This window comes from Megachile rotundata, chromosome 4 (genome assembly GCF_050947335.1).
Source record: "Megachile rotundata isolate GNS110a chromosome 4, iyMegRotu1, whole genome shotgun sequence".
NCBI lineage: Eukaryota > Metazoa > Arthropoda > Insecta > Hymenoptera > Megachilidae > Megachile > Megachile rotundata.
In genome coordinates this window covers 15,216,249-15,233,732 of record NC_134986.1, presented here as the reverse complement: position 1 = coordinate 15,233,732, position 17,484 = coordinate 15,216,249, and the positions used below count along the sequence as shown (strand labels likewise).

The 17,484-nt window shown below is 37.9% G+C and overlaps 1 protein-coding gene across 1 annotated transcript in view; it reads left to right on the top strand.

Annotated features, from left to right (window-relative positions):
- The window catches only part of LOC100879597 (uncharacterized), a 25,885-nt gene extending 8,401 nt beyond the window's left edge, over nt 1-17,484 (top strand). The window contains exons 2-3 of the mRNA XM_012286807.2: nt 11,890-12,105; nt 14,836-17,484. Of these exons, the coding sequence (XP_012142197.1) occupies nt 11,890-12,105; nt 14,836-15,173 (554 nt within the window). The 3' untranslated portion in view covers nt 15,174-17,484. The remainder of the gene's footprint in view (nt 1-11,889; nt 12,106-14,835) is intronic.

Below are 17,484 nucleotides of genomic sequence, written 5' to 3'. Positions count from 1 at the left end.
CGAAACCGGTTAACGAAGCCGCTATTACGACCTTTCACCAGCATCTAACTCTCGAAGAAATTCAGTAATTCCAGATCGCGATAATGAGCGACCGTTTGCAAATTTCTCCTACTTCGGATCGACCAAACCGCGATAATGAACCCCTTTAACCGACCCACGTTCGATCTTTCGATCTCTTTCACACTTCGAGGTGCATTCGTAAAGGTCATTTTTAGGAAATTATTGCATCGAGGCACTCGAAACTCTGTGTGTATGTTTGATCGTTTCGTGCAGGCACAACGAATTTTTTACTAGGCATCTGAGGATCCAGGTATGTAGGTGTATCTGGTTCATACCTGAGGACATACATGTTACATATGTTGATGTTTGATATGTGCCAATGTGTAGGTATATATCTAGAGATGCACGTATACATCTTCATACATGTTACATATGTAGATGTCTGATATATACCAATATGTAGGTATATATCTAGAGATGCAGATATACATCTTCATACATGTTACATATGTAGATGACTAATATATGCACATGTGTAGGTGTATGTCTAGAGATGCACATACACATCTTCATACATGTTATATATGTAGATGTCTGATATATGCCAATGTGTAGGTATATATCTAGAGATGCACATACACATCATCATACATGTTACATATGTACATGTCTGATATATACCAATATGTAAGTATATATCTAGAGATGCACATACACATCTTCATACATGTTACATATGTACATATCTGATATATACCAATATGTAGGTATATATCTAGAGATGCACATACACATCTTCATACATGTTACATATGTAGATGTCTGATATATACCAATATGTAAGTATATATCTAGAGATGCACATACACATCTTCATACATGTTACATATGTAGATGTCTGATATACGCCAATGTGTAGGTACATATCTAAAGATGCAGATACCTGATAATACAGGTAATTAGAAATATAGGTAACTAGGAATACATTTATCTAATAACATACATATCTATATCTAAACCTAGATAAATACTAAGCATCCCAGGATCTAAATCTCTAACAATATATAAACCGATACATTTCCAGTACAAACGATAAGAGTTCATCTACTTTGACTCGTATGAATTAATGGCTGTTCCAGTTCGAGCTGAAGTACTATCCTAATCCGTTCGCTAAATTTCTAGTTGACCGGTTGTCCCGGTTGAAGTTTCTACAACGGGTTCCAAGGATGTGTTAACGTTTCTATTACACGTGGAGCACGCTACAAGAGCTCCAGGAAACCGTTATACTTCGTAGCCGTAGCTGTATTCGCAACATCGAGCAACTGTCCCCGTTCGTGCAAAAATTGCCACGTGAATACAAAACTGTACGCTCGTTGCATCAGCAAGTGTCTTCTCCGATATTTGTATCATGAATACAGACAGCTCGACGATAATTTGTACGGTAATTTTAGATCTATTGCCAGTATTCCATTTATAGCTACGACAGATATTCTGTTGGACAAATGAATTTGTTATTATTTGTTAGTGGAAATTCTGGAGGTTTGAGAAATTTTTGAGTTGATCTGGGAATTTTGGAAGTTGGGGATTTGGGGATTTGGGGATTTGGGGATTTGGGGATTTCGGGATTTGGGGATTTGGGGATTTGGGGATTTGGGGGTTTGGGGATTTGGGGATTTGGGAATTTGGGGATTTTGGGGATTTTGGGGATTTGGGGATTTGGGGATTTGGGGATTTGGGGATTTCGGGATTTGGGGATTTGGGGATTTGGGGACTTGGGAATTGGGGAGTTGTGGAATTGGGGAATATGGGAATTGGGGAATATGGGAATTGGGGAATATGGAAATTGGGGAATGTGGAAATTGGGGAATGTGGAAATTAGGGAATATGGGAATTGGGGAATGTGGAAATTGGGGAATGTGGAAATTGGGGATTATGGGAATTGGGGAATGTAGGAATTGGGGAATGTGGAAATTGGGGAATGTGGAAATTGGGGATTATGGGAATTGGGAAATGTAGGAATTGGGGAATATGGGAATTGGAGAATGTGGGAATTGGAGAATGTGGAAATTGGGGAATGTGGGTATTGGGAAATGTGAGACTTGGGAAATGTGAGAATTGGGAAATGTGGGAATTGGGGAATGTAGGAATTGGGGAATGTGAGAATTTGGAAATTTGAAAATTTGAAAATTTGAAAATTAAAACCTGAAGGAATCAAAAAATTAGAGAAGCCCTATCTTCCACATCTCACTCGACGCAGAAGAAGACCAGTGCCTATGAACAGAAAAGTACTCCCCTATTCTCATATAATTACCCTTCCACACAATCAACATTCAAAGAAAAAAGAGATATACTTAATTCGTGGTCATAAACCAACAACCCTTTGACCCAAAGATATTTATTGTCGGTCGACAAATATAGATCCATGTATTATCTCGATCATGGGTAGATCTAGCACACGGTCGACTTTGAAACAGCAGCAAAGAAGGGTCGTCCCTTCGACCCGGAATCCGACAAAAGTCTAGTGAGACTCTTGTCTGTTCACGTGCACCACGAACAATGGATGTACACTTCAAGCAGGTAACAATACTTCCGATAATAATACACGGACGAACGTGAAAGTTGGTACGTGGCCAAGTTTCTCGGCCGGACTACGGCCCGAAAACAAAAGGATCTTGTTCGAAGGTCTTCCTCTCGAACAAAGATTCGAGATAATTGTACATTTTTCGGCAGATTCACCGAACTCTATGAATCTATCCCACGTACGACCACATCTAAATCTATTTGCTACTTTTAATGTTACAGTGACCTTTCTTACACTACAATTTTTTTTGCTATTTTATTTGTTATTGTTTTATTATATTGCTATTCAATTTGAGCAAACGTTTAAACAAATTTTTTACTGCAATAAGATTACTTTCGCTAGAGCGCACGTTCTAAAAAAGGAAACAATGTATGGAATATGTGTTGTATGAAATATGATAAAATTATCTAACTGGACAACGGATTCTGAACGTGCTAAAAGTTACGTTGAATGTAAATCATTCTAGGAAATATTATTCGATGTGCATACGTAATTATGTAATACGAGTTACATGATTATTCATGCGTTATTATCCGATGTAACGAGTAAGCATCACGTTTAATTACAGTAATTACGTGATGTTTCCCTATCTTTGGTCAGAGTGGCAGAAGGTGAATCTCTCTGCTCATTCATGATCGAATTAGCAGATGCGATCAGATACTATGTTCGATAGAGCTGCTGTGTATCGTATTGGCGAATTGCCAAGAATTTCGCTGCATGGTCGTTCAAATTTTACGTAAGAAAGTCGGAAGAGTAAACATCTTTCCGTCGCTTTCTAGAAATAATTTTCTTCAAAAATCTGATCGCTCTTTGTAATCTGTCGAAAACATATTATTGCGCACGATAAATCGTTGATATTATCTCCGGTAAATTAGGCACTATCGACTCTGAACGAGCGGTCGAAAGTCGAAAATCTTGAATAAAACTCGTGGAAATTCTTGGTACACGTGTTCGTACGAAGTCACGTTTAGCGAAAAATTACATCACTTCTTTAATTTATGACTGAATGATTAATTACTTTTTAATGAACCGACTGTGTAACTACTGTCCTGTTTTTTGTTCCTGAATTTTATATAATATTTGAACTTCGAACGTGAAAATGTAGTGGGACGTTAAAACACCTTTTGTCAAAATTCCATTTAAGCAGAACTTCGATTAAAGAGTCTTCGAATGGACAAGTTGATAGAAGAATTCAATTTTGCCTCGCAATTAGTATATCGTTCGATGGACAATTACGATTAAAGTCTCGCTCGCAGGTCCGATTGTGAATCGATCGGTGCTCAATTTCAATCGACTATTTGTCACCGTTAATTGCACATCTATTCGTATCAAAAGTTCTCTAGATTTTGTTGCCGATTCTGCGTATATTTCTTCTCGCGGATGATTCTTCTGCATATTTCCGACGCGATACGTGAATCGCATACTCCATTGCGCAACGTGTCTATGTATCGTTGACTAATAGCGAAGTCCTTGTTGACTCTGTTGTAAAATTGTTTTCCATTGTACTATTCCTGGACGAATTGGACATGTACGTTCGCCGTTAATCAGCCGTCTTACTACGCGTGATTACGTTCTTCTATGAACTTCCATTCGCGTAGTCACGTTTCAGATCCTGATGCCTTTTGTTGTTACGATTAATTGCGAATTTGCTGCTCAAAGCTTGCGAATGGAAACTGCATCCTATTAAAAGAGCATCTCCGTCTTGTTCATAATCGTCAAACACGTATTTACCATTACTTAGGATAAAATTCATTTTGCGTTTACTTTGATATTTTCTATAAATAGAAAATTTAGGTATTTTCTACAAATAGGTAACAAGTTCTCAGACCTTTAAATTAAAAATTCGTAGATTCCTAACTCTCTAGATCCCCGAATTTCTAAATTCCCAAATTCTCGGATATAAAATCACTAAATTGCGATATCCTTATAGCCTAAATTCGCTGCGTCTCAAATTCCCTAGATTCCCAAATACTCGAGACCCAAGAGTCCTAATATTCTAAATTCTCTAAATTTCCAATTCCCTAGTTTCCCGAAATCCCATAAATTCCAAATTCCCTAGTTCCCAAAATCCCCTAGATCTGAAGTTCTCTAGATTCCGAATTCCCTAGTTTCCAGATTTTCCCTAGATCCGAAATTCCATAGATTCCGAATTCCCCAGATTCCAAATTCTCTAGTTTCCAGAAATTCCATAGCTTCCGAATTCCCCAGATTCCGAATTCCCTAGTTTCCAGAAATTCCCTAGATTCCAAATTTCCTAGTTTCCAGAAATTCCCAAGATTCCAAATTCCCCAGTTTCCAGAAATTCCCTAAATTCACCGAATTCCCCAGATTCCAAATTCCCTAGTTTCCAGAAATTCCCAAGATTCCAAATTCCCTAGATTCCAAATTCCCCAGTTTCCAGAAATTCCCTAAATTCATCGAATTCCCCAGATTCCAAATTCCCTAGTTTCCAGAAATTCCCAAGATTCCAAATTCTCTAGATTCCAAATTCCCCAGTTTCCAGAAATTCCCTAAATTCACCGAATTCCCCAGATTCCAAATTCCCTAGTTTCCAGAAATTCCCAAGATTCCAAACTCCCCAGATTCCAAATTCCCCAGTTTCCAGAAATTCCCTAGATTCACCGAATTCCCCAGATTCCAAATTCCCCAGTTTCCAGAAATTCCCAAGATTCCAAATTCCCCAGTCTCCAGAAATTCCCTAGATTCACCGAATTCCCTAGATCCCGAACTCCCCAGACCCCAAACTCCCCAGATCCCAAATTCCAGAAATTCCTTGGATTCCGAATTCCCCAATTTCCCAAAACTCCCTATATTTCAAAATCCCTAATTTCCCAAAATTCCCTAGACCCCGAATATCCCTAGATCCCAAATCCCGAATTCCAGAGTTCCTAGATCTCTAATTCCTAACACCGGAGTCCATAGATTCCGAATCCCCAAATCATGAAATATCGAGATCTGTAAGTCCCTATATTAGTAATTAGCGAAACAACACTACGCAAAATACACTTTCTGCTTAAATTATTCGTCTTGGTTAAGTGAAATGATCCCTATGGCGCCGTTTGAAGAAGAACGGTCGTTTCTATCAAGTGTTGTTTATTTTTGTTCATATGTTTACATAATGCAGTAATTCTACTGTAATGTTTTATGTAACCCGTCAAACGAACTGAGGTACAGAATTTTTTGAAACAGTTCGTCTCGACCGAAAAAAAGAAGAAGAAAATGTTACCGGTATAACGTAACGGTGTACCGAGTGAAAGGTACAAAACGGGACCGTGTTTCGATTTTAATTACTTCGGGTTTATGGGAATACTTGCAACACCTTTCGAAACAACGATGGTTTTTGTTTCTTTTTTTACCGCGGGTCGTCTGTACCGCTTTATTTCTTCAGCTGCCGATAGAAATGAAATGGCATCGTCCGCTTCGTAATTCCCTTTGACCCGGTCTTCTTTCTTCGTATTTAACGGCGGTTTATTTGAATACCGGTTACGTACATGGTTAATGTTTCTAAGCAACTCCCTCGGCTGAGGTGTATTGTTTCGTTGTAAACCTGCCATTAGATGATTCAATTCAACGTATATTCAACGCTCACCTTTTGTACGATATTGATTCACAAACCCGCTCGTCGAGTATTGCGTATCGTTTCTCGTGACTCTAATTTCCAGAAGTACGTAATTAAAATACGAAACGAGAGAGAAAGCAGCCACGAGATCGGTCCTTGATCGACAGAGACTGGATTGTGCTCGGATTAAGCCCCCCAAGGTTCTTACTCATTTTTGTCGATATCGCGATGAGAAAATTTTAAACGAAACGAGGCTTCAATTACAATATTCAATATAAATTACAATATTTTATATTAATGTTACAAATTATGATCAAGTATTGTAATCTACGAATTTCTAACTTTACTGAATTCTTATTTTTAGATTACGGTTGTTTGACTCGTGTCACGAGGCTTCATAAAAAACGAGGGTTAACAAAAAAAGGATAGTTTGTTTTGCACAAACCATCGTCATATTTAAATATTTGCCATCGGTTCGTTTGGACCCCTTCGTTTTCTCATCTCGTTCGTTCTAACCAGTTTCTTATTTCTTGAGACGAAATATCTTCGGGACACGTAGGCTACGAATCTCGTTTCAGCTCTTTGATTTACCTCGTCAATATTGGGAACGATGTGAATCCTCGGCAATTTCTCGTTCAGGGTAATCGTGTTTTCGAAGGTTGCATCAAGATAAGCCTTTCAGGTCTAAATACCTCCGACACTATCGATCGGACGCTTTATAAAACTCGGATAAATATTTTATTCTGCCAGAGGTTATTTCCGTATTAAATATTTAATAGGATTCACCAATTTTAATTTCGGTGCTTTATTTCAGTTTGACAAAATGTTAATTTTGATCAAATCTTAATTACAAAATTAAAATCTTGATGATTCATATATTGAAGAGGTTGAATTTAAAAATTAAAGTGTAGATGTTTAGAATAGATAATTTTAATGTGGGAGCGTAGATACATAAAAGGTTACTGGAGGTTAAAGTTTAAGTCTCCCAGATTCACCATATAAAGATTACTCGTTCCTTTACGAGTCATTATTTTTTTAAGGAGAATGCGTACGTGATTCTCGAAACGTTCGTCGATTCTCCGTGGAATCGTTTATAATTAACTCGAATCGATTCACGGTAATTTCACCAGACATTGCGTCGTAATGGGACACGATGAGTCAAAAAGTGGAAAATACGTCCGTAAATTAATCGGCATAATCCAAATTGTAAACAAAGAGTTTAATAATTATTATGAACCGATCAAATCCATACTGTCAACAGGGAGTAAGGTTAAGAATATAGAACGGGTTTCTTATCTGCGGACGATCGTTGCAAAAAAATGTGGAATATTTTCGAAAGGACTTTACGACTCATGCAACAAGATATCGTGATGTTGTCAAAATAGTGGTGACACAATATGCATTCCGCTGCACGATACTTTTATGTTATCAAATCATATCAAACTTGTTATGTTTCGAAATTATTACTCATTTATTCAACGGAACATGCTTTTTATTTCGCAAATTCGTTTAATTATGTGGACATTTTATATTAAAAATATCGGTGCAATCTTTGTATTATTTTTATCGAATGTGTGCCATTTTGTGCGACTTTTACATCGCGTTTCATCGGACTTTGCATGTTTTGATGTTGACCTTGATATCAGCCATTTTTTATTAAAAATACTTATTCAATATTTACATAGGTATTTCTGTTAAACTTCAAGCTTGAAATTGATACATCGCAAGTGCCATTTTGTGCAATTTTTATGTCATGAAACTTCATCGAACTTTACATGTTTCGATATTGACCGTTGCTTGATATAATTATTTTTTATTAAAAATACTTATTCAATATTTACATAGATATTTCTGTTAAACTTCAAGCTTGAAATTGATACATCCCAAGTGCCATTTTGTGCAATTTTTATGTCATGAAACATCAGACTTTATACTCAGAGTCATTGTTTAGCCATTACTTTACGATTTCGTATTGAAAACATTCGCAAACATTTTTATCAAACTTCAAACTACAAATTGATGTGCCACAAGTGGTGTTTCACAATGTTTTTCACGAAACTATGTCAGACTTGTTATATCATATTGATACGTAACAAGCTAATAAGTCGAAGAAGAATATGTTTCAATGGGACTCGTGAAATCGTGCTTGAAATTTGAGAAAACTACGAGACCATTGTTCGAAGGAAAGTTCGTCAAGTTGTTCCGAGAAATAATGATACCTGGCCCGTTTCGCGATAGAATGGGGCAGGAAACGTAAAGAAACCACGGGATACTTGCCGGAGTTATTTATACGGCCTAACAATGCTATTTTCCTATCACTTTAAAAGGAACAACCTACTTCGTAATGCGTTTGTTTCATAGTTGCTGAAGAAATACCTCGTGGAACGTTCGTATTACTCCGCTCTATCTCGTTGATAAACTTTTCATCCGAAGTTCGCGGCAACTTTGAAACGGAAGTGCGCTTAAAGTCTCCTCGTTTCGCGAAATAAATTCATGACAGAACTTGTTCTTCGAAATTTCATTTTTACCTTATCTGAGATGGCGGAAATATTAAACGTAGGACACGTAATGTGCAAATGAAGAAATTTACAAAGGCACATTCTGCAATTTCCATATTCCCCAATTCCAACATTCCCCAATTCCCACATTTCCTAATTCCCACATTTCCCAATTACCACATTTCCCAATTCCCATATTCCCCAATTCCTACATTTCCCAACTCCCACATTCCCCAATTCCAGCCATCCCCAATTCCCACATTCCCCAATTCCAATATTCCCCAATTCCCACGTTCCCCAATTCCCGCATTCCCCAATTCCCACATTCCCCAATTCCCACATTCCCCAATTCCCACATTCCCCAATTCCCACATTCCCCAATTCCCACATTCCCCAATTCCCACGTTCCCCAATTCCCACGTTCCCCAATTCCCACATTCCCCAATTCCCACATTCCCCAATTCCCACGTTCCCCAATTCCCACATACCCCAATTACCACATTCCCTAATTCCCACATTCCCAAATTCCCACATTCCCCAATTCCAATATTCCCCAATTCCCACATTCCCAAATTCCCACATTCCCCAACTCCCACATTCCCCACTTCCCACATTCCCCAATTCCCACATTCCCCAATTCCCACATTCCCCAAATCCCACATTCCCCAATTCCAACATTCCCCAATACCCAAATTCCCCAATTCCCACATTTCTCAATTCCATCATTCCCCAATTCCCACATTCCCCAATTCCCACATTTCTCAATTCCATCATTCCCCAATTCCCACATTCCCCAATTCCCACCTTCCCCAATTCCCACCTTCCCCAATTCCCAAATTCCCAAATACCCAACTCCCAAAATTCCCACATCAGCCAAAAATTAGTCAAACCCCCACAATTTCCACTAGCAAACAATAAGAAATTCCAGAAGAAACTCACAAAGTCCAGATTTGCAAAATTTTCGAAAATATAATTTGATGCAACTAGACTCATTGTACGAACGTAAAGTGTTACTGTGACGAAATTACTGTTTTTGTACGTATCGAGCTCAAGGCCCCAAAATGTTGTTCACTCATCAGCATGTTAATACAAGCATGCACACGGAATAAATAGACACAAGGCTCATGTATTATGAAAGGTATTACACAATATCACGAGTCGAGGACCTACTGTTCTTCAGATAATGTATTCTAATTAGATTATGTATCGAAACGTTGACAAGTTCACGTGTTAATCGTCGGCAATGGGGGGTTAAATATGTACATTGCCCACGTCTCGGTGGTTGGCGCCAGAAGTGTCTCGATTCACCGACGAATACGAGTCGTTCTTCTGTATCTCGTTATCTGCAAACAAGACCGTAGATCGTGTGATTAAGCACGTTTTTTAACAGATCGATACACGAGTTCAACATCTTCGCGATCTTCGTAGCTCTGCGTGTGTGAACTTCGTCTGTTTATTTTCGTAGATATTTTTTATTTCTGTTCGTCACGGAATGGAGAAGCGTGCCGGAACACTTGCTGGTGGCATGATCTTGTTGCGTCTCGCGTAATTACTGGCAGACAGGCCATTCGTATTGATAAGTGTTATCACGAGATATCCGGTACGCGCGTACGTGCTGATCCTCGGATCAAAAATTCGGCGTTTGCGGAATTATCGTTTTATTTTATTTCCTGTACGTGTCTCTCGCGATACGGACGCGCGGGGAGATCGTTCGGATACTGATAATCGAATATTTCTCCCCGTTGACTGATATTAGACGCAGCAATAAATTAATGGCTTCCGTTATTCTAACGCTTCGTGCTTTCATTACGCATATAATAAGTCACGAAGTGCAAACGTAATTGACCATTGATACGACTGAATTCAATTTCAAAAGTGGATAATAATTATCAATTTGCTCCCTAATGAATTTATTGATCGAGTCATCGCTTATCTTATTAGTATTAAAACTGATCACGATCATTATTGACAGACCACTCGAGAAGCGAAAAAAAGGAAAGACCGTTTTGAGTGAATATAATAATTCGAAAAATTCGTTCTCGTGGAAAATATGTATGGGAATGTAGGTATAGGTTATCTAGATCTAGGGATATGGGATATAGGGATATCGGGATCTAGGGAGAGTGAGATCTAGGGAGATTGGGATCTAGGGAAATTGGGATCTAGGGAGATTGGGATCTAGGGAAATTGGGATCTAGGGGGATTGGGATTTAGGGAGATTGGGATTTAGAGACATTGGGATCTAGGGAGATTGGGATCTAGGGAGATTGGGATCTAGGGAGATTGGGATCTAGGGAGATTGGGAACTAGGGAGATTGGGATATGGGGGATTGGGATCTAGAGAGATTGGGGTCTAGGGATATTTGGGGTCTAGGGAGATTGGGATCTAGGGAGATTGGGATCTAGAGAGACTGGGATCTAGGGAGATTGGGGTCTAGGGAGATTGGGATCTAGGAAGATTGGGATCTAGGGAGATTGGGGTCTAGGGATATTTGGGGTCTAGGGATATCTGGGGTCTAGGGATATTTGGGGTCTAGGGAGATTGGGATCTAGGGAGATTGGGATCTAGGGAGATTGGGATCTAGGGAGATTGGGATCTAGGGAGATTGGGATCTAGGGAGATTGGGATCTAGGGAGATTGGGATCTAGGGATATTTGGAGTCTAGGTATATTTGGGATCTAGGGATATTTGGGATCTAGGAATCAACGGATATTTCAGATCTGGGAATCTAGGGATATTTTGAGTCTACAAATATTTGAGATCTAGGAATCCTCACGTCCAAAACTGATCGATTTGACATGGAACGACCCGTATAAAATTTCAGAAATCCACATATTTAGAAATCCAGTAATCTAGTAATCTAGTAGGAATCTGAGAGTGTTGCAAATGTATCTCTCGTATATCCGATGAACTCATGATTCGCTCTTATAATGTAGATGAGCACCGCGATACTCGTGCTTGCAATATTAGGAAATGGAATGCAATATAAGAAAATATAATTGCAGATGAGCTAGACGTGCGAATGATTATCTGATCTACACCGTATGCCTACGTAACACGATTATTTGTTTCGATTGAATACATTTTTAAAGAGTTTCTCGTCCCACGGTTCACCCGCCGGTTTCTCAATCGTTTTGTGCCATACATCACGAAACTGTTCCCGTCAAGACGGTTTTAATTTTTCAGCAATTAGCCTCTATCATGACCGCACGAATGTGTCTGTAACACGCACGTTTATGTCTTATTGCAGTTCACGGAGTGTCGAGTTACGATGCGACCGACGTTCAACGACGATTGGAGACCAACGAGGTGATTCATAAAACCAATAACAACCACGAACAACACCCGGACGATTCGTCGAACGATGATCGTGACGACGAGCCAACCGTCTACGTAATCGAATTCGAATCGGAGCTGAACGAGAAAGAAGACAGTATGCAGAACAAAGGGAAAGACTCGTCCAACGGTAATTATCTTCTGTTCTTTTTGGTAATCCATCGAATAAAATCATGATTTATTACGAACACTCGTTGTTTATCGATGTGTCCGTTTTTTAATACATTTGATTGAAGCTACAAGGTTAATCGATTCGTGATTAAAAGCAATTTTGATATTGTGCATTGCGAGCCAACCTTTAATCTACCACTCGAAATAAAGAAACAATTTAAATTATAAGTTACGTAAGGTAACGATCGCTTGTAATTTACTTCGAGACTTCGGTAAATTACTGTAACTCAAGCTGAATGAAGTTATTGTAACTTACGGTGTTTAGCTGAAGTTACGTTAATTTGACGTTAATTGGAAAATTGCAGAAAATGTCATTGATTGTAACATATCACATTTGATTGTAACGTATCTATATTTAATCCTATTAAAATAAACGTTCATCAGAGGTGTAATTAGTTCTCACGAGTCGGTCGGTACATATTTGCTGAACGATCAAAAACTGAAAAACGTCAATACTTCCTGTTGGTAAGGCGTTAAAAAATTGATTCTTCGCTTTCGTAAGCAGAAAACTGCTAAACGAATTAGCACGCGTTCTGTTCAGAGTTCAATACACTATAACGGTATCTTTGTTCGCTCTAATTTTTATTATCTCGAATCAAAGCCGGTATTACAAAATATTAATGGTAATAATACCTGTTTTCCTGCATTACATTGTAATTAATGCGTCGAGTGTATTAAATTATCCGAAGTTCCAGAATTATTAAATCCCCTTAACGAGCAATAAAATCACGGTACATACATCCAATTAATACTTTGATCCTCTAGATTCTAGATTATTTCGTGATTAATCATTAAGATATCCTCACGAACAATACAATCGTACATAGTAATCCTTTCATTCGTTTTCGTATAATTTTTCAACGTTTCGTATTAATTCTCTTATAAACGTTCAGTTAATTGTCGTACGATAAACCTGTTTATTAACGTCTTAATTCATCGACGTTTATTCATGAATTAACAATACCGCGTCAGACCAAGTACGACGTACCGTTGTGCATACGAAATTACGTCTCGTAAAAGACGTATAAAAATACCTCACGTATCAGAAGCAATCGTTATCGTTCCATCATCGGAATCGTTAATGTCGCGATGATCGACGTCTACTTCGACAACTTTCTAGATAATGTTTATTCTATATTCGTAGAATCTGCGGAGAAATCGACGAGTTTTCCCGACGGAATCAATAACGAGGATTTCGAAGTCTTCGATTATTATTTTTAGACTGGCAAAGAATCGCATAGCCGTCGCTAGATTTTGGAGAACCCGGGGCAAGATGTAATATTGCTGATTACATCTACATACAATAATTTCATGCTGGACTTGAAAATTTTTATTTGAAGATGTCTGAAAAATTTAGAAGTTTGGAGAGATAAAGATTTTAAGACTTAGACATTGGAGTTGGTGGCAACTCATCTTTTTCTCATTCAAATTAAATTTCGAATATCAGTCGCTAGTAAAGTGTGAACCCCATTGTCTCTTGTACCTACACATCGTTTCAAACCTACACATCGTTTTAGTTAACTCTCATTGAGCTCATTAACGAGTCCCGTCCCACTAATTTGCATAACACTTTATCAGAGTAATCGAGCTAAATCAGTTGCAACGTAGATTTGCCGTAAATTATCGAGGAATTTATGGCTGTGAACTAATTCTGGAGATGGTACCGAAAGACGTCAGCGGAGTAAACCAATAACTAACTTCTCCCACTGTGTATGAATATACATACGACGATTTATTACTTAGGTACCCTCGAGTTTAGGGTCACTACCTTGGATATCATTTTATCGAGTGTTTCGTAGCTTTCTCTGCAAAATTTATTCCCAGTGGACCTACAGATTCTTCGCTTGAAAAAATAAATCGAACCTCGCTGAACGAAAGTTTTATGGAGGTTAAATAAATTTTTCTGCCGCTGAAAATAGATGCACTTTCAAACTGTTCTTTCCGTCGAGAATAACGTTAACAAAGATCCAATGCCAATTCTTTAAAATATAACTGTGAGTAATTCTTCGAGTGGTCGATATCTAACAATTTGATTGACATTTTATTTTTAGCAAATCTAATCTGTGCTACGCTTATGATATTTCGGTTGTGTCGGCTTTATCGGATACTTATGAAAATTCACGAAGCAACACGATCTCTAAGTCTCCTAAATAATCGTAATATTTTTAGTATGGATAATTAATAATTTAACTGTGCTTTATTTTGTTGGCTATAATTATAATTTTCGAGCATAATTGTTAGATGTGTAGTAAGAAAAAATATCATTACTTAGCAACATCAAATCTTACAAATTTCTGTTCTTATAAGGAAATTATAATTTTTAAGAATAATTGTAAGATGTTATAATAAGAAAAAACTTCATGACTGAGTAACATTAAATCTCCCAAATTTCTGTCCTTATAAGGAAATTATAATTTTTAAGAATAATTGTAAGATGTTATAATAAGAAAAAACTTCATGTCTGAATAACATCAAATCTCCCTTTCTCTTCTTACAAGGAAATTATAATTTTTAAGAATAATTGTAAGATGTTATAATAAGAAAAAACTTAATGACTGAATAACATCAAATCTCCCTTTCTTTTCTCACAAGGAAATTATAATTTTTAACAATAATTGTAAGATGTTATAATAAGAAAAAGCATCAAATCTCCCAAATTTCTCTTCTCACAAATTTCTTTTGGTTCCAGACGGAGACAGCCAAAACCCATTGGACCCATGGTCGATCGTGTGGTACATCGGTTCTTTCGGAGGTTTGGTGGCCTTCTTCCTCATAGTGAGCTGTTCCGAGTGGTGTTGTCGTCGCGGTGGAAGGACAATAACGGTGCCCTACGCCCAACGGGCGGAGGTGATCAACGGCGGGCAAGTGGTCACCGAGACACCGCCTCCTCCGTACCATCTGTTCGCGCCACCTCCGTACGATTCCGTGAACTATGGTGAAATCGTGGACAAGACTTCCGGGGAGAAATTGGACATCTACGTGATATCAGTGCCGATTCACCGGCCAGTGGTGCAAGTACCTGCTTAGAATCTCCCCGTCGAGATCCTCGAGCAGAGGATGCGGGCAAAACGAATCGAAATGACACTGATCGTGTCGAGATCTATCGTTCACGCATCGTTCGGTGGACGACCAGTGTTCCGATGGTTCGGGCCAAGGATAGTCTCTCCCTGAAGAAACTAGGATCTATCTGGAGTCCCTTGATCGGGATTAGCTCGATACACGTTTTTTGACAATCGTCCGTTGACCCATGCGTTCGTTCAAAACGGGCTTGGGTGAAGACACGCGATGAGCGAGGAAGCATCTGTTCGAGCGAAGGAAATTCTTCGAAGATTCGGTTCTCGTGAAAGAAGCTTCGAAACTCTACGGTGATCGGTGGAGGTCGAAGACACTCAGCGAATCGAAGATTGGGTGTTTTAAAAGTGTCGATAGAGACAATTTCGGGGAGGTGAAAAGCTGTGAAGAAAGAAATGCGAACGACAATGAAATCTCATTGTATTTTTAAAGAATCGAGAACGGTGGACCACATGCAATTGTGACCAAGCAATTATACGTGCTTCTAACGCGAATCCATCATGGATATCTAGTGAATTGAACTTTTATTGAGATTATCGGAAACGAAAATTTCTGTTATTGCATATCAGAAAAGCTTCTAGGATAACGTTAACGCGGATAGTAATCGATACTAAGGGGCATGAGGGTTTCTTTTTAACGAATTGTTTATCCAAACACTGCCTGATCAGATGAATCGTTCAAATATCGAAATCATTCTAATCTTTCTGAACGAGATACCGATGTCTGCTTTGCATTCAGTTTCTTAGCCAAACGTGGAACAGTAACTGCCATATTTTCCTGTGTAACGAATTTTAAGGGAAAATAAGTCGTAGGACGATTTCTTAAGGTCAGGAATAGTTTTATTCGCGGTTGGAAATGTGAATTTTAACGCGTGTGATTTATAATTTTATTTGAATCGACTCTTTATGAAAAATTACTTAACTAGAAAACGAAACATTACAAATATTAGAATACTAACATTTGGTACACACATTCAGGGGCGGATGCAGAAGAGGGAAATAAAAGAATATTTTGAACATTATTTTACACGAATTAATATTGTAGAAAATAAATAATAATTAATTTTATATAATATTACATCAATAATATATCAAATTGCAATATTAATTAATCTTGTAAGATATCGTAACTACTTATCGACCCTCGCTTCATCTGATCCTGCCTCTGATAAAAGCTAATGCGCGCCATTTTTTCAAAAATAATGCATAGCTGCGCTTAAGGTGTTGCGCAACGCGCATGCGTAGTTCCCTTTAAAAACCTGAACGAGTTATCAAACGGAACACGTGTGCGAGAGGTTCGAATAATCTCTGCTGTTGCTACACGCGATTGACCTCAATCGTGGTCGTCGAAGCTCGACAATTGCAGACGATTATACATAGACTACGAATTGACTGCCATAAAAAAGAATTTAACCGAAGGGGGTCATGAAAATACTCGAATAACGCTACTATGATGTTTCGTTAGATGAGCGTTCGACTTCTTCAACGTTGGTTAGTATTTTTTGAAAACGATCATTTATTTTTACAAGCGATGCGTTTAGTTTCATATCTTGTAATCGAAGCGAGACAGACAGTTGAATATCGTAAATCGATCGTAATTTGCAAATGGAAAATAACTAATTTATGTTCTGGTATGACTCCCATTGAACAAATTTCAGTACGATTCACTGTAGCTTTAACGCTTTGTTTAAGAGGAAAAAATATTTAGAATATGCTTTTATTTGCTCCAGTTTGATTTGATGTACTTATACACGTGTTAGTGTTTGAATTACTATCTAATAATTTTTAGAAAAAAATGTTAGATATGTTCGAAAGAAAAATGTGAAAAATACTCGAATCATAAATTAGAATGCAAGTAACACATTTTTTGTGGGATTTAGTTTATTTATGAATGTTACTCGCTTTGATCTCGGCCATTTAGTTTCAATGAATTGATTATTATTATTCGAAAATGAGAAATCGTATGTGTGCGCGCGCATGATGTATGAATGAATGAAAGTGTTTTGTGTGATTAGAGAAATTAATCATACAATTAAGTGTGTACAACGTCAATTATTATTATCATTGTATGTCACTAGTAATGTTATTATCATTGGATTCATAATCGCGTTTTTAAACGATTGAAACGCATTACGATAAATTCGCTCTCATTAAGACTTGCAGGAATTGCAACGCCCTCGCTATTTATTTTTTATACTTTTATACATACTGTTTATACCGGTTTGATCACCTCTATGTTATCAATAAAATTTCTTTTCTCATAAAAA